The sequence below is a fragment of the Dama dama genome, chromosome 7, assembly GCF_033118175.1.
Source record: "Dama dama isolate Ldn47 chromosome 7, ASM3311817v1, whole genome shotgun sequence".
Classification (NCBI taxonomy): Eukaryota; Metazoa; Chordata; class Mammalia; order Artiodactyla; family Cervidae; genus Dama; species Dama dama.
The window spans coordinates 15,054,963-15,080,907 of record NC_083687.1 but is presented as its reverse complement, the minus strand read 5'-3'; the positions used below and the strand labels follow the sequence as shown (position 1 = coordinate 15,080,907).

The 25,945-nt window shown below is 38.9% G+C and overlaps 1 protein-coding gene across 2 annotated transcripts in view; it reads right to left on the bottom strand.

The window, feature by feature from the left end:
* DNAH8 (dynein axonemal heavy chain 8) overlaps positions 1 to 25,945 on the bottom strand; it is a 318,410-nt gene that overhangs the window by 244,312 nt on the left and 48,153 nt on the right. For both annotated transcript variants that reach the window (XM_061146069.1, XM_061146068.1), the window contains exons 10-17: positions 23,808 to 23,884; positions 21,823 to 21,922; positions 21,354 to 21,473; positions 19,309 to 19,444; positions 15,975 to 16,162; positions 4,224 to 4,304; positions 3,711 to 3,827; positions 2,793 to 2,912 (exon numbers count right to left, since the gene is read on the bottom strand). In XM_061146069.1, the coding sequence (XP_061002052.1) occupies positions 2,793 to 2,912; positions 3,711 to 3,827; positions 4,224 to 4,304; positions 15,975 to 16,162; positions 19,309 to 19,444; positions 21,354 to 21,473; positions 21,823 to 21,922; positions 23,808 to 23,884 (939 nt within the window). The remainder of the gene's footprint in view (positions 1 to 2,792; positions 2,913 to 3,710; positions 3,828 to 4,223; positions 4,305 to 15,974; positions 16,163 to 19,308; positions 19,445 to 21,353; positions 21,474 to 21,822; positions 21,923 to 23,807; positions 23,885 to 25,945) is intronic.

Here is a 25,945-nt window from a genome sequence, read left to right as displayed (position 1 = left end):
ACCAACAGTGTAAGAGGGTTCCCTTTTCTCCACACCCTCTCCAGCATTTGTTGCTTGTAGACTTTTGGATAGCAGCCATCCTGACTGGCATGTAATGGTACCTCATTGTGGTTTTGATTTGCATTTCTCTGATAATGAGTGATGTTGAGCATCTTTTCATGTGTTTGTTAGCCATCTGTATGTCTTCTTTGGAGAAATGTCTGTTTAGTTCTTTGGCCCATTTTTTGATTGGGTCATTTATTTTTCTGGAATTGAGCTTCAAGAGTTGCTTGTATATTTTTGAGATTAATCCTTTGTCTGTTTCTTCATTTGCTATTATTTTCTCCCAATCTGAGGGCTGTCTTTTCACCTTACTTATAGTTTCCTTTGTAGTGCAAAAGCTTTTAAGTTTAATTAGGTCCCATTTGTTTAGTTTTGCTTTTATTTCCAATATTCTGGGAGGTGGGTCATAGAGGATCTTGCTGTGATTTATGTCGGAGAGTGTTTTGCCTATGTTCTCCTCTAGAAGTTTTATAATTTCTGGTCTTACATTTAGATCTTTAATCCATTTTGAGTTTATTTTTGTGTATGGTGTTAGAAAGTGTTCTAGTTTCATTCTTTTACAAGTGGTTGACCAGTATATGACCCAGCAATCCCACTTCTGGGCATACACACTGAGGAAACCAGATCTGAAAGAGACACGTGCACCCCAATGTTCATCGCAGCACTGTTTATAATAGCCAGGACATGGAAGCAACCTAGATGCCCATCAGCAGATGAATGGATAAGGAAGCTGTGGTACATATACACCATGGAATATTACTCAGCCATTAAAAAGAATTCATTTGAACCAGTCCTAATGAGATGGATGAAGCTGGAGCCCCTTATACAGAGTGAAGTAAGCCAGAAAGATAAAGAACATTACAGCATACTAACACATATATATGGAATTTAGAAAGGTGATAACGATAACCCTATATGCAAAACAGAAAAAGAGACACAGAAGGACAGAACAGACTTTTGAACTCTGTGGGAGAATGCGAGGGTGGGATATTTCAAAAGAACACCATGTATACTATCTATGGTGAAACAGATCACCAGCCCAGGTGGGATGCATGAGACAAGTGCTTGGGCCTGGTGCACTGGGAAGACCCAGAGGAATCGGGTGGAGAGGGAGGTGGGAGGGGGGATCGGGATTGGGAATACATGTAAATCCATGGCTGATTCATATCAATGTATGACAAAACCCACTGGAAAAAAAAAAATAAAAAATAAAATAAAAAGCCATTTCACCACTGCTGAAAAAAAAAAAAAAAAAAGATATGGGCCTAAAGTTAGAAGTTGAAGCTACAGCTTTTATGGGGGCTTTTTTCCCCCATGAACAAACAAACAAACAAAAATAAATGAGGCCTTAGATCCCTCACAAGGGCAGCACATAGGAACTTGAGACCTATCCTTGTCCTCCCTGCCACACCATCAGGCAAATCCAGGGCCACGCTCTCCAGGACAGTCAGCAATCTTGGTTGAGGCTCTAAGAGAGACAGATAGTCTCCCTTAGAAATTTACAACCACTAGCTCACCCTCACTCAAGTTTATGGCTTGATATCACACTACCTCAAAGTTTTGAAAAAGCACTGCTCAGAGACCTTGACCCATGACTGCTGCAATCTGGGGGTGCAGGGGCTGCTCCATGCCTAATTAGTTCTAAAGCAAGAGGCTGGCTGGCTACCCTAACCCCAAACAGCTCAGAAAGGTGTCCTGCGAAGAGGATACCACATTTCCATAGAAAGAGAGGGTAAGGGCACCTGTTTCCCATGACCAGGTTAGATCCCTTGAGATGGAACCATCGTTGGTTGTCTTGAAAAGGACATTAGCAAGGTGACCTAAACCAGTAAGGAGGTGGGGAGCACAAGGCAAGCAAGAAAGAAAAAAGGGCTCAGAGTTCAAGACAAAAAGTAAGTGCTTCTGAGACAGACTGTGTTACGTGCCAGGCCTCAAAAATGATTAGACAGGATTCCTGTCTTTTGTGCTTTTGAGCCAAGGGAGGACAAGTAGGTATTCAAGTCAGTTCAATTTATTGTGATGCTCAGGAGCTTAGGCGGGTGCAACTGCCATTGAAGGATTTAAGCTAGGGAGTTCCTATAACCGGAGGATGATGGATATGATGGGGCCAAACATGGGGGCAGAGAGACCAGTTAGATCACAACATCAAATGACACACTCATGAGCATTAGAAGCCTGATCTGGAGTTTAGACATTTTGAGCATGAGCTACCCATTCTCTTTGCTTGGCCCTTGTGATAAACCTTTGCTCAAAAGAGAAGAAAAAGCATGACCTAAGACCAGTGTGGCAGATATGGAAAAGAAGAGGCAATTCAAGAAGAATAGTAAGAGACAAAACCTGGCTGAGCCCTAGAAGACTGACTGGCTTTGGGGATGGAAGCAAGAAAAGGACTCTGGATGACACCCAGGTGTTCGGGTGACTTAAGGACAAAGTATGTGGTAGTTAAAACCATGAGAGTAGATGATATTGCCCTGGGAGCATGCACAGAGGAAGAAGGGCAGTGAACGCTGACAGGACCCCAGGGGACTCCAGCATGAGCTTGAGGACATTATTAGGATAATGTCTAAGGTATGACCATGAGCTTGAGCTGTTGACACCTTATAAGTCTTTGGAGCTGAGGATGTAAAAAAAAAAAAAAAATCCAGAATGTCTAAATGCCATGAACACAGATTTCTACTTTTAGAATGCAAATTCACATTTTAGTTTACGAGTTAGCATTTCTATGACTAAAATATAACATAAATGCATACCTCATTGAGTGTCAACATATCTTCTACTTTGGTAGCACCGCTTTCAGGCAGGGAAATTAACACCGTTTTGGCTATCTCCTTTAGAACTGCATCAATACGCATTTCACACAAGTCACTGATCTACCAATGAGAAAACATATGTTGAAGAAAACGCTTTCATCCAAAAAGCACCTGAGTTATAAACTAACCTGGAGGGCTATATCTGGAAACTTGCATCCTGAGCCAAGCATAATTTGGTAGGAATTTTAGGAGTAAATCTTTTCTTGATGTGGAATTAAACTTTACTGAGCTGCAACATGTGTCATAACCTCACATGCATGATCTCCTTCCAGCCCATGAATCAGTACTATCCCAGTTTTACAGCCAGAGAAACCAAGGCTCAGAGAAGTCAAGCAACCCAGAGAGGAACACAGAGCTGGTGAAAGTCAAAATATCCTACCTAGGTTTACCTGATTTTCAAGCCTCTGGGTTTTGCCTGTTATACCTTGCTGTCACCACAGACAGACTAGCACATCTAAAAGGTTATGCATGTTTTATGTAGCAAACAAGTTAGAAATCAATAAATAGTCTCCAAGTGGGTAACTACCTCATCTAATTAACATCAGATGCATGTAAGCCCTCCATTCCACCATCTTCCACAGTCTACAACTATACCATTTTCTAAACTACACCGTGAAGCTGAACCATCATTTTAACATATTACAGGCAAGGTAATTCAGGGACAAGAACAAGGCAATTCTACATTAAGAGGCCCCAAATCAGTTCAAGAAGTACAAAACTTTTTTTTTAATGTAATGATGTCCTTTTAGTTAAAAGTCACTTAAACAGACTTAAATAGCTTTCATAGGTTAATCAAACTATTACGTATAGCCTGAGTATTATTAAGGTATGTAATTTTTAAAATTGTATCTCTCATACCTTCTTTAAGAGTTGGTTGAACATTCCCAAAACTGAGTCAACTTCCTGGAAAAAACTTTCTAGTGTTAAAGATGACCATGTCAATATTGTGAGCCCTTGTCTTAACACAGCTTCCACCTAAAAAAACAAAAAAACGGTTTCCCTCATTAAAAAGGACCATCTGCATTCATAAAAAGGCTGACTTTTATTACCTGGAAATATTATGGGTTGTATTTCCTTAATTCTATTTCCCCTCCATTATGCCTAGTAAAGGTGACTTTTTGTTTTTAATCATCTTTGGCTGTCCATGAAGCAATCGTGGATTCTTAGAAAGTGCTCATTATTTAGATTTATTTGTTTTTCAAAGGCAACAAAACCTAGACAAGAAATCATTCTGCAGGGAAAATAGAGCTATAAAGTTGAACTAGAAAGAGGGTCTTGCCAAGAATAGATGTTCTAGAATCCATAATCTATAGAACTGGAATCTAATTTTAAACGACAGAGAAATCAATATAAACCATCAACATCACCAACCTTTTTCATTTTAGGGGTCATCAGATTGACAAACACAGGAGGCACTTCCTGACATAAATCATCATAATGTTGCAGGAGACCCTGTTAAAAGTTAAAATGGCATGTTTTACTTTGATTTATTTTAAAGCAACAGTCACATTTTGATTCATACCTAGAAGATTTCATTTTACCCATTTCCTCATAGCCCTGAAAAATGGAGGCTGATTATTTGTACTAATTTGCTGTACCTTCCTTTCACCTGTAAATTAACTGAGCATCCCCTTTAAATAGTAAGTCATGGGAGCTTCCTAGATTTACATTTCTAATTATTATTATTTATCTTTTTAGATGCATGCAATTTTAAATGGTTTAGCCACGTATCTTTTCCTTAAGTCTGTCATTACACATTTTCACCCTTTCTGTTGCCTGTTTTCTGATACATTGCAGCTTACTTATTCCTGAAGCCACATTTGTCTTCTTGAATCAAAATAAAAGTCTACACAAAGCTTTTATACTTTTAGATGTTTTTTAGAGAAAGAATCATGATGATCAACTTTTTTTTTAATTTTTTTAAATTTTTTTCATTTATTTTTGTTAGTTGGAGGCTAATTACTTTACAATATTGTAGTGGGTTTTGTCATACATTTACATGAATCAGCCATGGATTTACATGTATTCCCCATGCCGATCCCCCCTCCCACCTCCCTCTCTATCCGATCCCTCTGGGTCTTCTCAGTGCACCAGGCCCGAGCACTTGTCTCATGCATCCAACCTGGGCTGGTGATCTGTTTCACCATAGATAATATACATGTTTCGATGCTGTTCTCTCGAAACACGTGATGATCAACTTTTGATCATTTTGTAACTTATTACACTGTGTGATGAGAGATGTGGTTTCAGGTTAATTCTTCCCCAAATTAATAATATTAAACTGTTTCAATGTTTACTTAATAGTTTCAAAGTGATTAATTCCCTTCTTTTCTCTTACTTGTAGTTGAACTTTTATGTACACTTTACACTCGGCAAAGGACTCTGACTTTCCTAATATCATTCAACACTAACTAAAATTCTGCAAGATTCAGTGCATGTGACATTAACCTCAATTTACAACAGTATTTTGACACTTAGTCCTGTAAAGTCATAACTAACCAATATGAAAACCTAGGGCTTTTGATGATGAAGCCAAAGTTTCTACCATGCCTGAGGGGGCATTTTGAGGGTGTGTGTGTGTATATTTTGGTAAGAGCTACAATTATGAAACTCCTAGAGCAAAGCACATGCATAAATCTTTGTGACTCTAGATTAGGCAAAGATTTCTTAGAAATGACACTAAAATTACATGGGACAAAAGATAAAATACATACATTGGATTTCATCAAAATTTTAAAAAGTTTGTGCTCCAAAGGATAGTATCAAGAAAACAAGAAGACAACCCATGGAACAGGAGAAAATAGACATTCTGCCAAAGATGTACAAATCACCAACATGCACATGAAAACATCCTCAACATCAACAGCCATGAAGATATGCAAGTCAAAACCATATGGAAATACCACTTCACATCCAAATGATGTTCAAATGAAGAAGACAGTAACAAATGTTGGCAAGGATGTGGAAAAATGGAACCATCATACACTGTTGGTGAGAACATAAAATAATGCAGCCTTTTTGGAAAACAGAGTATGTCAGTTACTCAAAAGGTTTAAACATAGAGTTATGGAGTTACTAAAACCCAGCAATTTCACTCCTAGGTTATATGCCTAAGAGGATGAAAACATATCCACACAAAAACTTGTATACAAATATTCACAGCAGCATTACTCATAATGCAAAATATAGAAACAACCCAAATGTCTATCAACTGATGAATGGATGCCTAAAATGTGGTATAACCATACAATGGAATATTATTTAGCCATTGGCTTCCCTCATAGCTCAGTTGGTAAAGAATCCGCCTGCAATGCAGGAGACCCTGGTTCGATTCCTGGGTTGGGAAGATCCCCTGGAGAAGGGAAAAGCTACCCACTCCAGTATTCTGGCCTGGAGAATTCCATGAACTGTATAGTCCATGGGGTTGCAAAGAGTCGGACATGACTGAGTGACTTCCTCACTCACACACTCAAAAATGAGTACTGATCCATGGGACAATATGAATGAACTCTGAAAATATTGTGTTAAGTTAAAAAAGTGAATCACAAACCATCATATATTAAATTACTCCATTTGTATAAATGCCCAGGGTAGGCAAATCCATAGAGACACTAAGTGATTGCCAGGGGAAGATGTGGCAAGAGTTGGGGGAGGGAAATGGGGAATGACGTCTAACAGATATGGAGTTTCTTTTGGGAATGATGAAAATGTTCTAAAATTGATAATGACCTTATCAGTCTTAGAGCTGAAAGTTTGTACCCTGTTACCAATATCTCCTGTTTCCCCTACCCCTGACAACTACTTTGCTGCTCTTTTTATGAGTTTGCATGTTTTAGATTCCACAGGTAAGTGATATTTTACAGTATTTATCTTCACGTCTGACTTATTTCACTTAGCGCAGTGCCATTCATGTTGTCACAAATGGCAAGATATCCTTCTCTCTCATGGTTGAATAATATTCCATTGTATATATGCCACCTCTTTATCCATTCACCCATTGATGGAAAGTTGTTTCCATGTTTTGGCTGTTGTGAATAATGTTGCAATGAACATTGGAGTGCATATATATTTTCTTTTTTTTTTTTTTTTTTTTTTTTTTTTTTTTATTATTATTTTTTTTTTCCAGTGGGTTTTGTCATACATTGATATGAATCAGCCATGGATTTACATGTATTCCCAATCCCGATCCCCCCTCCCACCTCCCTCTCCACCCGATTCCTCTGGGTCTTCCCAGTGCACCAGGCCGGAGCACTTGTCTCGTGCATCCCACCTGGGCTGGTGATCTGTTTCACCATAGATAGTATACATGCTGTTCTTTTGAAATATCCCACCCTCACATTCTCCCACAAAGTTCAAAAGTCTGTTCTGTATTTCTGTGTCTCTTTTTCTGTTCTGCATATAGGGTTATCGTTATCACCTTTCTAAATTCCATATACATGTGTCAGTATGCTGTAATGTTCTTTATCTTTCTGGCTTACTTCACTCTGTATAAGGGGCTCCAGCTTCATCCATCTCATTAGGACTGGTTCAAATGAATTCTTTTTAATGGCTGAGTAATATTCCATGGTGTATATGTACCACAGCTTCCTTATCCATTCATCTGCTGATGGGCATCTAGGTTGCTTCCATGTCCTGGCTATTATAAACAGTGCTGCGATGAACATTGGGGTGCACATGTCTCTTTCAGATCTGGTTTCCTCAGTGTGTATGCCCAGAAGTGGGATTGCTGGGTCATATGGCAGTTCTATGTCCAGTTTTTTAAGAAATCTCCACACTGTTTTCCATAGCGGCTGTACTAGTTTGCATTCCCACCAACAGTGTAAGAGGGTTCCCTTTTCTCCACACCCTCTCCAGCATTTATTGCTTGTAGACTTTTGGATAGCAGCCATCCTGACTGGCGTGTAATGGTACCTCATTGTGGTTTTGATTTGCATTTCTCTAATAATGAGTGATGTTGAGCATCTTTTCATGTGTTTGTTAGCCATCTGTATGTCTTCTTTGGAGAAATGTCTGTTTAGTTCTTTGGCCCATTTTTTGATTGGGTCATTTATTTTTCTGGAATTGAGCTGCAGGAGTTGCTTGTATATTTTTGAGATTAATCCTTTGTCTGTTTCTTCATTTGCTATTATTTTCTCCCAATCTGAGGGCTGTCTTTTCACCTTACTTATAGTTTCCTTTGTAGTGCAAAAGCTTTTAAGTTTCATTAGGTCCCATTTGTTTAGTTTTGCTTTTATTTCCAATATTCTGGGAGGTGGGTCATAGAGGATCTTGCTTTGATTTATGTCGGAGAGTGTTTTGCCTATGTTCTCCTCTAGGAGTTTTATAGTTTCTGGTCTTACATTTAGATCTTTAATCCATTTTGAGTTTATTTTTGTGTATGGTGTTAGAAAGTGTTCTAGTTTCATTCTTTTACAAGTGGTTGACCAGTTTTCCCAGCACCACTTGTTAAAGAGGTTGTCTTTTTTCCATTGTATATCCTTGCCTCCTTTGTCAAAGATAAGGTGTCCATAGGTTCGTGGATTTATCTCTGGGCTTTCTATTCTGTTCCATTGATCTATATTTCTGTCTTTGTGCCAGTACCATACTGTCTTGATGACTGTGGCTTTGTAGTAGAGTCTGAAGTCAGGCAGGTTGATTCCTCCAGTTCCATTCTTCTTTCTCAAGATTACTTTGGCTATTCGAGGTTTTTTGTATTTCCATACAAATTGTGAAATTATTTGTTCTAGTTCTGTGAAAAATACCGTTGGTAGCTTGATAGGGATTGCATTGAATCTATAGACTGCTTTGGGTAGAATAGCCATTTTGACAATATTAATTCTTCCAATCCATGAACATGGTATGTTTCTCCATCTGTTTGTGTCCTCTTTGATTTCTTTCATCAGTGTTTTATAGTTTTCTATGTATAGGTCCTTTGTTTCTTTGGGTAGATATACTCCTAAGTATTTTATTCTTTTTGTTGCAATGGTGAATGGTATTGTTTCCTTAATTTCTCTGTCTGTTTTTTCATTGTTAGTATATAGGAATGCAAGGGATTTCTGTGTGTTAATTTTATATCCTGCAACTTTACTATATTCATTGATTAGCTCTAGTAATTTTCTGGTAGAATCTTTAGGGTTTTCTATGTAGAGGATCATGTCATCTGCAAACAGTGAGAGTTTTACTTCTTCTTTTCCTATCTGGATTCCTTTTACTTCTTTTTCTGCTCTGATTGCTGTGGCCAAAACTTCCAACACTATGTTGAATAGTAGTGGTGAGAGTGGGCACCCTTGTCTTGTTCCTGATTTCAGGGGAAATGCCTTCAATTTTTCACCATTGAGGGTGATGCTTGCTGTGGGTTTGTCATATATAGCTTTTATTATGTTGAGGTATGTTCCTTCTATTCCTGCTTTTTGGAGAGTTTTAATCATAAATGAGTGTTGAATTTTGTCAAAGGCTTTCTCTGCATCTATTGAGATAATCATATGGTTTTTATCTTTCAATTTGTTAATGTGGTGTATTACATTGATTGATTTGCGGATATTAAAGAATCCTTGCATTCCTGGGATAAAGCCCACTTGGTCATGGTGTATGATTTTTTTAATATGTTGTTGGATTCTGTTTGCTAGAATTTTGTTAAGGATTTTTGCATCTATGTTCATCAGTGATATTGGCCTGTAGTTTTCTTTTTTTGTGGCATCTTTGTCTGGTTTTGGAATTAGGGTGATGGTGGCCTCGTAGAATGAGTTTGGAAGCTTACCTTCTTCTGCAATTTTCTGGAAGAGTTTGAGTAAGATAGGTGTTAGCTCTTCTCTAAATTTTTGGTAGAATTCAGCTGTGAAGCCATCTGGTCCTGGGCTTTTGTTTGCTGGAAGATTTTTGATGACAGTTTCGATTTCCTTGCTTGTGATGGGTCTGTTAAGATCTTCTATTTCTTCCTGGTTCAGTTTTGGAAAGTTATACTTTTCTAAGAATTTGTCCATTTCATCCAAGTTGTCCATTTTATTGGCATAGAGCTGCTGGTAGTAGTCTCTTATGATCCTTTGTATTTCAGTGTTGTCTGTTGTGATCTCTCCATTTTCATTTCTAATTTTGTTAATTTGGTTTTTCTCTCTTTGTTTCTTAATGAGTCTTGCTAATGGTTTGTCAATTTTGTTTATTTTTTCAAAAAACCAGCTTTTAGCTTTGTTGATTTTTGCTATGGTCTCTTTAGTTTCTTTTGCATTTATTTCTGCCCTGATTTTTAAGATTTCTTTCCTTCTGCTAACTCTGGGGTTCTTCATTTCTTCCTTCTCTAATTGCTTTAGGTGTAGAGTTAGGTTATTTAATTGGTTTTTTTCCTGTTTCTTGATGTAAGCCTGTAATGCTATGAACCTTCCCCTTAGCACTGCTTTTACAGTGTCCCATAGGTTTTGGGTTGTTGCGTTTTCATTTTCATTCATTTCTATACATATTTTTATTTCTTTTTTGATTTCTTCTATGATTTGTTGGTTATTCAGAAGCGTGTTATTTAGCCTCCATATGTTTGAAGTTTTAACAATTTTTTCCCTGTAATTGAGATCTAATCTTACTGCACTGTGGTCAGAAAAGATGACTGGAATGATTTCAATTTTTTTGAATTTTCCAAGACCAGATTTATGGCCCAGGATGTGATCTATTCTGGAGAATGTTCCGTGTGCACTTGAGAAAAAGGTGAAGTTGATTGTTTTGGGGTGAAATGTCCTATAGATATCAATTAGGTCTAGCTGGTCCATTGTGTCATTTAAGGTTTGTGTTTCCTTGTTAATTTTCTGTTTAGTTGATCTATCCATAGTTGTGAGTGGGGTATTAAAGTCTCCCACTATTATTGTGTTACTATTAATTTCCTCTTTCATACTTGTTAGCGTTTGCCGTACATATTGCGGTGCTCCTATGTTGGGTGCATATATATTTATAATTGTTATATCTTCTTTTTTGATTGATCCTTTGATCATTATGTAGTGTCCTTCTTTGTCTCTTTTCACTTCCTTTATTTGAAAGTCTATTTTATCTGATATGAGTATTGCGACTCCTGCTTTCTTTTGGTCTCCGTTTGCATGAAATATTTTTTTCCAGCCCTTCACTTTTAGTCTGTATGTGTCTCTTGTTTTGAGGTGGGTCTCTTGTAGACAGCATATATAGGGGTCTTGTTTTTGTATCCATTCAGCCAATCTTTGTCTTTTGGTTGGGGCATTCAACCCATTTACATTTAGGGTAATTATTGATAGGTGTGGTCCTGTTGCCATTTACTTTGTTGTTTTGGGTTCACATTTATAAAACCTTTCTGCATTTCCTGTCTAGAGAAGATCCTTTAGCATTTGTTGAAGAGCTGGTTTGGTGGTGCTGAATTCTCTCAGCTTTTGCTTATCTGTAAAGCTTTTGAATTCTCCTTCATATCTGAATGAGATCCTTGCTGGATACAGTAATCTAGGTTGTAGGTTATTCTCTTTCATTACTTTCAGTACGTCCTGCCATTCCCTTCTGGCCTGGAGGGTTTCTATTGATAGATCAGCTGTTATCCTTATGGGAATCCCTTTGTGTGTTATTTGTTGTTTTTCCCTTGCTGCTTTTAATATTTGTTCTTTGTGTTTGATCTTTGTTAATTTGATTAATATGTGTCTTGGGGTGTTTCGCCTTGGGTTTATCCTGTTTGGGACTCTCTGGGTTTCTTGGATTTGGGTGGCTATTTCCTTCCCCATTTTAGGGAAGTTTTCAGCTATTATCTCCTCGAGTATTTTCTCATGGCCCTTCTTTTTGTCTTCTTCTTCTGGAATTCCTATGATTCGAATGTTGGGGCGTTTCACAGTGTCCCAGAGGTCCCTGAGGTTGTCCTCATTTCTTTTGATCCTTTTTTCTTTTTTCCTCTCTGCTTCATTTATTTCCACCATTTTATCTTCTACCTCACTTATCCTATCTTCTGCCTCCGTTATTCTACTCTTGGTTCCCTCCAAAGTGTTTTTGATCTCATTCATTGCATTATTCATTTGTAATTGACTCTTTTTTATTTCTTCTAGGTCTTTATTAAACAGTTCTTGAATCTTTTCAATCTTTGTTTCCAGGCTATTTATCTGTAACTCCATTTTGTTTTCAAGATTTTGGATCATTTTTATTATCATTATTCTAAATTCTTTTTCAGGTAGATTCCCTATCTCCTCCTCTTTTGTTTGACTTGGTGGGCATTTTTCATGTTCCTTTACCTGTTGGGTATTTCTTTGCCTTTTCATCTTGTTTAGATTGCTGTATCTGGAGTGGGCTTTCTGTATTCTGGAGGTCTGTGGTTCCTTTTTGTTGTGGAGGATTAACCCAGTGGGTAGGGTTAGAAGATTGGCTTGTCAAGGTTTCCTGGTTAGGGAAGCTTGCATCAGTGTTCTGGTGCGTGGAACTTGATTTCTACTCTTTGGAGAGCAATGGAGTGCCCAGTAATGAGTTTTGAGATGGGTCTATGTGTTAGGTGTGACCTTGGGCAGCCTGTATGTTGATGTTCAGGGCTATGTTCCTGCGTTGCTGGAGAATTTGCGTGGTATGTCTTGCTCTAAAACTTATTGGCTCTTGTGTGGTGGTTGGTTTCAGTGTAGGTATGGAGGCTTTTGGACAGTCACTTATCACTTAAAGTTCCTTGTAGTCAGGAGTTTTCTGGTGTTCTCAGGTTTTGGGCTTAAGTCTCCTGCCTCTGGATTTCAGTTTTATTCTTCCTGTAGTCTCAGGACTTCTCCAACTATGCAGCCCTGATAAGAAAACTTCTAGGTTAATGGCTAAAAGATTCTCCCCCGTTAGGGACACCCAGAGAGGTTCACAGAGTCACATGAAGAAGAGGAGAGGGAGGAGGGAGATAGAGATGAACAGGAGGAGAAAAAGGGGGACTCAAGAGGAGAGAGACAGATCTACACAGCTGTCTGTTCCCAGAGTGTTCTCCGTAGCCCAGTCACCTACAAAGATTCACAGAATTGGATTGGGAAGAGAAGGGGAAAGGAGGAAATAGAGGTGTTCTGAGGTAGAAAACAGAGAGTCAAGATTGGGAGAGAATAATCTTCGGTTTAAAAATAGGGCTTCTCTTCTTTTTTTTTTTTTTGTAAGGTTATAGTGTATTGAAAATGAAAATTAAGGAGTAGTAGAGGAGTACTAGAGGACTTTAAAAGAAATAAGAGAAAAAGAAAAATAGAAAATAGAAGAGAAAAAGGAAAGAAAAAAAGAAAAAAAAAAGAAAGAAAAAGAAAAAAAAAGAAAAAAAAGAAAAAAAAAAAAAAGGAAAAAAATTTTTTTTTTTCCCCCTAATTAAAAAATCGTAAAAGTCTATGGAAATGAAAGTTAAGGAGTAATGGGGGAGTAATAGGGGATTTTAAAGGAAAATAAAAGAGAAAAAATAGAAAAAAGAAAAAAAGAAAAAAAAATTAAAAAAAGAGAAAAAAGTAAAATTATATCTAGGAGTTTCTCTGGAGCTGTTGCGGTCAGTGTGGGTTCGGCTCAGTTTCAGATAGCTCCTCGTTCCAGCTTATGCTTCTCGATATCTACAGGCTCCTCCGGTGTAGTCAATGTTTCCTAGAGGGATTTTAATCTGTTGCACCAGTCCCTTCTGAAGCGGTTCCCTTTGTTTATTTGGCTTCTGTTTGCCGGTCTCTTCAGAGCCTCATTTCTGCCCTGACACAGGCGGGCGGAGGTGGACTCCCATTCAGGTAGCTAGTTCCGTCGCTCTGCGGGGAGGGGCCTGCGCCGCGGGGCTTGCGCCGCGGGGAGGGGCTGACGCTGCTCTCTCCGTCTGTGCCGCTCAGGCTCCCGGCTGTTCTATATGGAGCGCGCCCCGCGCTGCGCGAGGTTCCAGCCCTCGGGTGTTCCACAAAAGCGCGGAAGGAGAAGCTGCGCCTGCTCTCTGTGCCTTCCCCGTCAGAGCGGTCCAGGCAGCCAGGGGCTTGGTGGGCGCACTCTCCCCAGGTGTGGCGCGCCCCCTCCCTTCCGCGGACCCAGTCTCAGTTTCCGCCGGCGCCAGTCGGGTGCCTATATATTTTCAAATTAGTGTTTTCATATTCTTTGGATGAAAATCCCAAAAATTCTCCAAGCCAGGCTTCAATAGGACATGAACTGTGAACTTCCAGATGTTCAAGCTGGATTTAGAAAAGGCAGGGGAACCAGAGATCAAATTGCCAACATCTGTTGGATCATCAAAAAAGCAAGAGAGTTCCAGAAAAACATCTACTTCTGCTTTATTGACTACGCCAAAGCCTTTGACTGTGTGGATCACAACAAACTGTGGAAAATTCTTCAAGAGATGTGAATACCAGACCACCTTACCTGTCTCCTGAGAAATCTGCATGCAAGTCAAGAAGCAACAGTTAGAACCAGACATGGAACAACAGACTGGTTCCAAATTTGGAAAGGAGTATGTCAAGGCTGTATATTGTCACCCTACTTATTTAACTTCTATGCAGAATACATCATATGAAATGCCGGCCTGGATGAAGAACAAGCTGGAATCAAGATTACGGGGAAAAATATCAATAACCTCATACACACAGATGACACCACCCTTATGGCAGAAAGTGAAGAGGAATTAAAGAGCCTCTTGATGAAAGTGAAAAGATGGGAGTGAAAAAGTTGGCTTAAAACTCAACAATCAAAAACTTAAGATCATGGCATCTGGTCCCATCAGTTCATGGCAAATAGATGGGGAAGCAATGGAAACAGTGAGAGACTTCATTTTCTTGGGCTCCAAAATCACTAAAGATGGTGACTGCAGTCATGAAATTAAAAGATGCTTGCTCTTTGGAAGAAAAGCTATGACCAACCTAGACAGCATATTAAAAAGCAGAGATGTTACCTTGCCGACAAAGATCCATCCAGTCAAAACTATGGTCTTTCCAGTAGTCATCTATGGATGTAAGAATTGGACTATTAAAAAAAAAAACCGAGTGCCAAAAAATTGATGTTTTTGAACTGTGGTGTTGGAGAAGACTCTTGAGAGTCCCTTGGACTGCAAGGAGATCAAACTAGTCCATCCTAAAGGAAATCAGTGCTGAATATTCATTGGAAGGACTGATGCTGAAGCTGAAACTCCAATACTTTGGCCACATGATGCAAAGAACTCTCATTTGAAAAGATCCTAATGCTGGGAAAGATTGAAGGCAGGAGGAGAAGGGAATGATAGAGGATGAGATGGTTGGATGGCATCACCGACTCAATGGACATGAGTTTGAGCAGGCTCTGGGAGATGGTGATGAACAGGGAAACCTGGCATGCTGCAGTTCACAGGGTCGCAAAGAGTCAGACACGACTGAGCAACTAAACTGAAGATAGCAGAATTTAAATGTTCTCACCAATGTGTGTGTGTGTGTGTTTATATATTATATGTATAATTTTATATATATATATATATATATATATATACACACACACACACATATAATGATGGATATGTTAGCTAACTGACTAAATGGAAGGAATTTTTTCATAATATGGGCTTCTGGCTTCCCAGTGGCTCAGATGGTAAAGAATCTGCCTGTAAGTCAGGAGACCCAGGTTGATCCCTGGGTCAGGAAGATCCCTGGAGTAGGGAATGGCAACCCACTCCTGCATTCTTGCCTGGACAGAGGAACCTGGCAGGCTACAGTCCACGGAGTCACAAAGAGCTGGACACAACTGAGTGACAAATACATTCTACAACATATTTTCATAACATATATGTATATCAAATCATCATGAAGTACACTTTATCTAACAATTTGTCAACTTTCCCTCAATAAAGCTGAAAAAATTTAAAAAGAATCAATAACAAATTTCTCCTCAATGCAGCATCAGCACAACTGCAAAGATATCTTTTTCTTTTAAAAAAAAATACAAATATATATATATATATATTTAAAAACCTCTTTCAAAATAATTAGAAAGTAGGGAACTTCCCTTGTGGTCCAGTGGTTAAGAATCCACCTTGCAATGCAGGAGATGCAGGTTCAATCCCTGGTTTGGAAACTAGGATCCCACATGCCATGGAGCATCTAAGCTCAAGTGCCACAACCACTGAGCCCTCGAGCCACAACTCGAGTCCACGCACCACAGCGGAAGATCCCATGTGCCCCAACTAAGACCGAATGCACCCAAAGAAATAAATATTTTTTAAAAAGAAAAGAGAATCCATCTTACCTGCAGGTACAATTTATCTCCTTTCAATTTACTTTCCAATTTTAGCAATCTCTTTGCCTGTTCTGGTACGTCCAGCTTCATTTTTATCATGCACTTAGTTTCCCGAACAACTTCCAAAATTTTGGGATCAAAATTAACCAGCAACTTCCCTGTTTCTGGATGTCGCACAAAAAGTGTGGCTTGCAAAGCTACAAATAAACAATTGCTGACATGACTTACTGTAGACTTCTGCTTCCAGTCCTGTTTACATGACTGTCTTCCCCACTGAACCACTGACTTCTTAAGAACAGAACGGTAGTTTTGGCTGTCCAGTGCTAAGGCACTGTATCTGACACACAGTCAGTGCTCAAAACTTAGATAAATGAATGCAGAGAGTCGCAAACCATGAAATCAGATCCAGAGAGAAATATGAACCAAGAATGCTTAGCCTTTGTGCTATGAACTGTAATACAGTACTTCTCTGAGTGGGTCTAAGAGGGCTGTGATGCAGTGTTAGTTTATTTTTACAGATTGTGACTTCCCCTCTGGGAGAGAGAACTGAAAGATGTGCCAACTACAAAATATGACACACCTCATAGAGTTCAAACTCTTTTCTATACCTAACATTAAATTGGCTTCTTAAATTTAGGAAGGTTTATCTGACTTAAATCGACAACTAGGCTCAGGATCAGTAAGAAATGGTGTCATTGAGTTGTAAACTCCTAGAATGCAGAGGAAGAATTTTTTTTAGCCTACATCCAAATTACTACATGAACATCAGTCATATAATAGGCACTTTCAGATATGCTTTTTATTAAGAAGTTAAATACATAATCCCAAACTGTTCATGCTGAATAGCCTTCAATCATTTGTTATCCTAACATGAATTACTTTTAGAGACCTCAAAATAAAGCACTTGTAAACTATGTGCTAGCTTCAGTTGCATCTTATATTAACATTGCTAATGTAAGAATTTCACACGTATCTTCCAAGCCTCAAATTACTTCAGAGAATATGGCTGCATCAAATTTCTAGTAAAAAAAAAAAAATAGACTGTATACCCCTTTGAAGTTAGTTGACTTTTACTCAACAGAATGAGTTTTGATGTGATTATTAACAATGATGGTTTCATGAGGATTTCAACTGAAAACCAGTTCATTTGAAATCTTTTAAAACTTTGGCTGGAAATCATTTATCTTCCCAAGTAAATGCCAAGATAACCCCAGGACATTCATGTAATGAAATGTATCTTCCTTAAGGCAAAGCTGAGCTTTCTTGAAAGGACAAAATGGTCAGTGAGACCACTAAGAATAATGACAGCCAGGAAGTCAACTCTGGGACTAAGTGAACCTTCTATGTGAATCATCACTAGAGAAACTTTATAAAGCAAATGAGGAGACCAATACTAGATCTCCAGTTATTATCCCAAGTTCCTATACAATTAAATATAGTTACATCAACATAGCAAGAGGTCTTTCAGAGTAATTCACTTCCACGAGCCTGTGTTCACATGAAAGGCAAGTCTGGGGACTTCCATGGTAGTCCAGTGGCTAAGACTCCATGCTCCCGATGCAGGGGTTCTCTCCCTGGTCAGGGAACTAGATCCCACATGCTGCAACTAAGACCTGGTCCAGCCAAATAAATAAACATTTTTTTTTTTTTTTTTAAAGAAAGGCAAATTTGAATCCTGGCCCTGCCACTTCCCAGCTCTGTGATCTCAGGAAAATCACTTAACTTCTCAGCACCTCAGTTTCTTCATCTGTAAAATGACAATAAGAATAATAGCTCAGAGAACTGCCATGAGAATTAATGGGGGTTGTATATATGAAGTGTGTTTTGTTAGCTATGACTGCTATTTAAAGGACACAAAGATGAAACAGACACAGAGAGTATTGCTGGAATGTGTAGGGGAGATAAGACTGATCTATAAAGCCACAAATGTCATGATAAAGTGTGTGGAGGCCTCTGGAGGAAGAAGACATTATTATCTGCCAGGAAGAATAAGGAAGGGCTTTATGGACCAGGTGACTGTTGAACTTGTTAGCGTGCAGATAAAAGGAAAAGCCGGCAGAACCAAAAAAATAGAGAAGTGCATCGTATTGTATAAGCAAAATAATACATGCTCCATATTTCGATTGCTAAAAATTCTCTTTGATCTTTGCCATATGTAAATTTTAACCTTCTTTTAAAGTTTGAGACCATTGCTCCATTAGCAGACTTTCATTAGGATCCATAGGATCTTATCATATGCATTACCTAGAAAGAGCTGGGCTGACATAAGTGGTGTATTAAAGGCTTAACTGAGGTGCCAGTTGAGAAGATACTCCACAGGGTTGAAGTCTTGTCCTTCAGGACGCAGTCATGCAGTGGATCAATGACCTATATATAGTGCTGTGAGTCTGGAACCAAGAGGCAGAACTAGGAGTGGCCCCTCTTACCATCACTCCCAGGGACCCAAACTGCGAATCTGTGCGTCCTACCCCTGCAATTCTGTGCTCTCCTGAAGTGGAGATCCCTGGCATGAGAGGGAGACACCTTCCCACTGCAGGGCATAGTCAGGGTTCCGCCAGGGTTATGGATAAGAGATTAGGGTTGATGTGGGACAAAGCAGGAACCTGAACTGACCGACAACTGAGCCTGCACAATGACAACATCCCAGATGCTGGGAGCATGGATGGATGATGGCTTAAAACCATCCATCTCCAACATCACTTAACTGCCCGATACCCTGGCCCCCTCAGAGGAACTCAGACACAACCCTAATATTCTTTATTTACCATAGATCAAAATTTAAGTTAAATTCAGTTATAGAAAGAAAGGGAGGAGGGAGGAAGAGAGGAGGGAAAAAAAGAAGGGAGAGAAGAAGCGAGGAAGCAAGGCAGGGAGGAAGGAAGGAAGGAACAATGGAAGAAAGGATGGGTGGAAGGAAGAAGGACAGATGGAAGGAAGGAATGATTGAAGGAAGGATAGGAGTGAGGATAAGCAAGCTGCAATTCTTTCTCTCCTGACTGGGACTGAGATTTGACTCTACAGCATGATAAAACTGACAAAAAAAAAAAAAAAAGCTTCCCAAACCCATGGAGAAATAAAGAGCTTTGATATTGACTTTTAAATACTGTTTTTCAGGGGAAACTCATAATCTTCATATACCAATTTTAAGGTCATGAGAATTTCTGCTTATAAAGTCAGAATATTACTAACTGTAAAGAAATAAATAATTATATCAGCCCCAAATCCAAATTTAACCATCATACAATTATATTAAAAAAGACATAAAAATTCTCCAGAACCACAAACTCATTCAAAGCCACCTAATACTCCCTCCTCTGCAGGGCCACTGCAGTCTTACACACACCGTATTGTAACTGGGAGATCTCTCTGATCCAGGCTGTATGATAGACCACCTCGAATTCCACCAGAACATAGGAAATTTTATTATACTGACGAATGACAGCTTTGCCTTCCGCACTTGACAGAATGTCCGAGTTTTTCTGTTTTTTAAGGGAAGAAAAATGATTTATTTTTAAAAGTCTGCTGTCTGCTTTCTATTCAAACCATAAAGCTGTTTATATTTTAAATGACATCAAATCAAATAATGATGCAACTCATTTAGATTTTGCTTCAGAAAAAGATCAGAGATGAGGAAGGTCAGACAAGCTAGAGAAGGAAGCAGGGAAACATAAACGGCAAAAAGCAGAAACTGAGAAAGAAAACAGGATTTAAAAAGCAAGGTATCAAAAAAAAAAAAAAAAAGCAAGGTATCTTTTTAATGGCTGAGTAATATTCCATGGTGTATAGAGGAATCGGGTGGAGAGGGAGGTGGGAGGGGGGATCGGGATGGGGAATACATGTAACTCCATGGCTGCTTCATGTCAATGTATGACAAACCACCCCCCCAAAAAAAAAGCAAGGTATCTAGTCTTATAGCTGGCCGCAGGCACTAGGGCCTCCACCTCCAATTCTCTGTTTCCTCCCCACTTTTCTGGCAAGATACAATGAACTCATTTTCCTAGAACTGTGAGTATCAGAGCAAATTCTTAAATTTCAGCATCAAAAAAAAAAAAGGAAATGTAGATTCCCTCCCTCCCTCCTTCCTTCCCTTCTTCTCTCTCTCTCTCTCTCCCCCTCCCTCCTTCCCCCCCAATTTTTTCAAAAAGAAGTAAATATATATCAAAGAACAAAAACCAGATTTTTTTATGTAAAAATTGAACATTCTTTTTTCTGTTTTCATTCACTTATATCAAAAACCGGGCAATCTCTGCTCTGTTACTATAAAGTCAATAAACAACTGAGTACCCTTCCTGACCTCTTGTCTAAGGCCAGCATTTTATTTATTTATTTATTTTAATATTGAGGAAAGTAAAACAAATGATATCAGCCAAACAAAAACAACAAAAACTTAATATTTAATAATCTCAAATAATAAAATCACTTGTAAGACTATTATATTTTGTTCTCTACGTAGGCACAAGACACAACGCCAGGCAAACCAACTTTGCTTTGCTACACCATCTCTTTAAAACACAAAGCAAGAAAACGAAAACCAAAACAAACAAACAAAAAAACGAGATGACAAACTGGCAATTGCAGAATTCCAGCAAGGGTTAAGACTACCTTGGTGCTTCCCAGAAATCTAAGTCTTAAGGACACAGAGGATGAAGGTACTCCATTGCACCTGCTCTTGGTGTCAGTCCTACATGGAGGAATATATTCTAAGCACATTCTCAACTTCAGGAGGCGGGAGGAGGAGGGGACAACAGAGGGTGAGATGGTTGGATGGCATCACCGACGGACATGAGTCTGAGTAGGCTCCGGAAGCTGGTGATGGACAGGGAGGCCTGGCGTGCTGCAGTCCATGGGGGTCGCAAAGAGTCGGACAGGACTGAGCAACTGAACTGAACTGAATGTGTATCGGTGAACTATCCATCCACACATAGACTTAAGATTCAGTACCAGGCCTGTGCTCTATCATTTTCAAAACAATTATTTTACAAAAGCCTTTATAAAGTGTCCTGTATGATTAAAGGTCATACATTTCTAAGATTAACCTTCTGAGAGATTAGCTATAATTAATCAGGCTTATCTACCAAACCTGAAAGGAATAGGCTTATTCTCTCTCAAGCATATTTGCAAACTAAATTTTCTTTGCCTGGTAAAAGAATTAGCTCTAGTTACTCTACTGGATACAAATGCTATAGTATAAAATATGTTTCTTGTATTAAAAACCACCACAAGGGACTTCCCCAGTAGTCAAGTTAAGACACCATGCTTCCAATGCAGGGAGCACCAGTTCAATCCCTAGTGGGGGAATTAAGATTCCACATGCTTCAGGGCATGCCAAAAAAAGAAAAAGTAAACCCACCACGATCCACATACTGTAAATTTTAACTATTGGCTTACGAAGAAATAGTTGATGGGCTCACTTATCCGGCGATACAGCTGCCTCACCCAGAGGATCTTTCCTGCTATAGGGGGCATGTTGCGAGCAAGAGGGGGGTCATCTTTTTGAGAATGATAAAGCTGTAATTAAAGGTCTGGCATTAATGTTTGAAATTCAATACAGTGGAAAAGGTAAAACATATATACAGCTTTATGTTTATTGATGTATTACCATTATTGACATGTTTTATAAACAAGAGGTTGTCAATAAGTATGTAGATGCACTCTAGCCCTATCAACCCGAGGCTCAAAAACAATGATGATTACAATACATGACACTTGATTCTCTCTTAACCCTTACTTCCCATTACATGTATACATTTTACCCCCAATCCAAAAGATAAGGAACAAGATAATGACGGCAAATACTTGCAGCATATTTTTCTTTTTGTATGAAAAGTTCTATTCTATTTATAAACATGATACTTGCCTTCTTGGTAGCTTCAAGTTCAGCCACATAATACTGAAGAATACGCTCAATGGTGTGGTTTATTTCTAACTGCAGACAGGGAATGTTCAATTTCTGGAATCTAAAAGCAAGTCAAGGTGAATAATTAAAAGATGAATGAGAAATATACTTAAGAGTTGCTGCAGTCCTAAAAATCCATTCACTCATTTGACAAATATTCCCACCAGGCCTCATGCATTGCCCTAGGATACAGTGATGTACAAGACAGGTGTGGTTTCAGCCCTCCTGGAGCCAACATTCATGGGAAAGGTAGAGATTGGTCATAAGTGACATAAACAGTTATTTCAATTATCAGAGTGCCAGAAATTGCATGTAACAGAGGAAACCCTGCCAAGCCTGGGGAGTCAAGAAAGACTTCCCGAAGAAAACGACATCTGAACTGAGATTGAAAAGTTGAACTTTCCAAAGCTGGCTTAGCAAAGATGGAGAGCAGTTGACTGACTGTCCCTCTGCCAATATTATTGCTCATGTCATCCCTAATCACCATAACGATAATAAATATTTTGTCAGCCAAACATCACTTAACGCTTAAAGACTAAGTGATACCCAGGAAGTACTAGAACCATAACATTCTGATAATAAAATGAGTAAAAAGAGACAGAGAAACTGCCAAGAAAGTGGTACCGCCCTCAGTCTGAACAGTACTCTAACTCATCAAAACCATTTTATATCTGTTTTGAGTCTTACGATGGTCTCATGAGGTAAAGTTTCACAGGTACGATTCATCATTAGAAAGACATGGAACTACAGCAAAGCCAGACCCAAGCCCAGTCCCATTGGCTCTCAGGGGAGAGTTCCAAGAGGGTCCCTGACACGGGTAGTGAGCCGTCTCTGAGCTGGAAGAAAACGGCTTCTGGTCCAGCCCGCTCCTCTAATCCAGGCTTCCCTGTCCTGCAGGGGAGCACTGCCGTCAGAACAGAGGAAGCTCAGGAAGGAAAGTGGAAAGCTTGGAGGCTTACTGTGCATGCGGGCATGTGTGCTAAGTCGCTACAGTCATGTCTGACTCTTTGTGACCCCACGGACTGCAGCCCCCCGGCTCTTCTGTCCATGGGATTCTCCAGGCAAGACTACTAGAGTGGGTTGCCATTTTCTTCTTCAGGAGCTCTTCTCAACCTGGGGATCAAACCCGGGTCTCCTCCATTGCAGACAGATTCTTTACCATCTGATTATCAGGGAAGCCAGAGGCCTATTACTCTGAGATAACTTCACTTTCAGAATTCCTTTCAGTATGCAGAATCAAACATTATTTGTTCCCTTTCCAATAACACTTATGAAATTAACCTTAACATATTACACAGCTGAGGGAAAAATATGACATCGTTTCTTATTGAAAGACTTTGCACAATAAAATTCAATGAAAAACATCATCCCATGTTTCAAATTTTCACCAGGCTATTAATGGTATTTGAAAGATTACTGTTTCAGAAAGAAAAACACCAATACAGTATATTAACGCATATATATGGAAGTTAGAAAGATGGTAACAAAGACCCTATATGTGAGACAGCAAAAGAGACACAGATATAAAGAACAGACTTTTGGACTCTATGGGAGAAGGCAGGGGTGGGATGATTTGAGAGAATTGCATGTGAACTAAATCACCAGTCCAAGTATGATTCATGAAACAGGGCACTCAAAGCTGGTGCACTGGGACAACCCAGAGGGATGGGATGGGGAGGGAGGAAGGAGTGGGATTCAGGATGGGGGACACATGTATACCCATGGCTGATTCATGTCAATGTATGGCAAAATCCACCACAATATTGTAAAGTAATTAGCCTCCAATTAAATAAACTAATTTTAAAAATAAAATAAGATCATAAAAAAGATTACTGTTTATAAGTTTCAAAGTTTACATAGAAATCTCCAATTTTTTTTTAAATTGATATTTTCAGGTATTAAGTTATCCCACCTAGAAATTACACTGCCTAATGCATTATAAATACCTTTGAAGCAGCTGAAGAGCCTGCTGAGAAGATAAAATTTTTCCAAAGGTACTGTTCATAAATGCCTGTATCTGTACCTGAAATGCAGTATTAATGTTTGAATGATTTTTTTGGATTAAAGAGAAGATTGGTTTTGTTTAACAACAATGAATGATTCTCCTACAGAATCAAAAAGCCTTAAACACATCTACCATCTAAGCATCTAGAACTGCACTGTCCAGTATGGTAGCCACTGGCCACATGTTTCCACTGAGCACTTGAAAGTCACTACTTGGAAGCGAGATGTACAGTAAACATAAAATACACACAAAACTTCAAGGACATAGTATGAAAAAGAAAGTATAAAATATCTCATACTGGGTTTTGTTAGTGACATGTTAAAATGATAACATTTTTACTATTTTGGGTTGAATAAAGTATATCATTAAAATTAACGCCATCTGTTTCTTCTTACTTGTACACATGTGGCCACTAAAAAGTAAAAATTACATATGTGGTTTGCATTTGCTGCTCATTATTTATTGTATGCTGACCTACAGAATTTATGAAAGGAGTGGAAGTCCCTTACTAAGCACATTTCTTTGGGACATTTAGGATTTCTTAGCATGTCTGCAGAGCAATAATGACACTATGCTCAGTCAAGTCCAACTCTTTGCGACCCCATGGACTGTAGCCCCCCCAGGCTCCTCTGTCCATGGGATTCTCCAGGCAAGAATACTGGACTGGGCTGCCATTTCCTTCTCCAATGACACTATAGACACCCATAGTGAACAGGAGTCATTGTCCAATATCGCTGCTCTCAGAAACATCTTTGTCATGCTAATGAGGAACGAGATGCAGAAAATATTCTTCCAAGGCTCCAATCATCCTTAGCAGTGAACTCCAAATTCTTGGTGTCCAGCTGATGGAACTGAAGCACTCTGTAAATTAATTTCTCTTTTCGATTATATTGGTACTGTCTACAAATACATACCACATACAAATACATACCACACCAATCAAACATTGGAAAACCAAGGAAAGTTAAAACACTGACATCTCTTTCTAAATACTAAAAACTATGGCTTCTGAATTTACTGAAAGCTAAATTTGTATCTAAGACCACACAGTAAAGTCTTTATAACATATAATCTTTATTAATGAATCATAAAAATAATTTACGCAATAATTTTTTAAAAGACAAATTCCCACTGCCATAATGATATAACTCCTAAAACCAAATACTAAAAGTAAAATATATCAGTAAAAGTAAAAGTTAGACTTATCAGAGTCTACTTTCAAAAACTGAAAGGAAATCTGTGTCAAAAAGAAAAAGTGTTGTTAGAATTTTAGGATCTTTTTAATATATATTGCACAAATTATATAGGTAATGTGGCTTTTAAAAGAGTCTTTTAAAACACGAGGGAAAAAATATAATTTTCCTCACCTTCTTAGCAAGAATTTAAGACCCAGGAAGTGGACATTGTATATTCTTATCCCTCTCTGTGTCTCCAGGACATTCTGCAGCAAAGAGGAGACCTGGAGCTACATCTGAGCTGACAGTTCTCAGTAAGGGAGTATGTGAGTAGGTGGCTCAGACAGTAAAGAATTCACCTGTAATGTAGGAGACCCAGGTCTCCTGGGTTGGGGAGATCCAGCATTTTTACCTGGAGAATTCCTATCCGTCCCTGTGTTTCCAGGACCTTATGCAACAAGGAGACCTGGGGCTACACCTGGGCTAAGAGTTTTCAGTAAGATAGTAACGGAGGTCATATAAGCCCAAAAAGTGACAGAGAAATATGTTACAGTCTCATCCCTCTGGGGTTCCTTCAGCTCTGACAGACAGGATGAGGGCCTTTTCAGAGCCACCCTCTAAGCTGCAGTGAGAATGTGGTCATAAAGTGCAGTGCCAAGGGAAGAGTGATTCGTCTTCCTAATCTGTTCTCAAATCTTCTCACACCTGACCAAGAACAAGGCTAACAAATTCCCTCTTAGACTGGAAAAGTGACATGGGTCCTTGGCACAACCAAAACCGAATCTAATTTTTAAAGCAAATGAAAAATAAACCCTAGCTACAATAAGCCCTTTGGGCTTCTGGTTAGTTACTGATACCCTTTACTGAATAAACTCATTTTTCACTTTTTAAAATAGATGGAAAA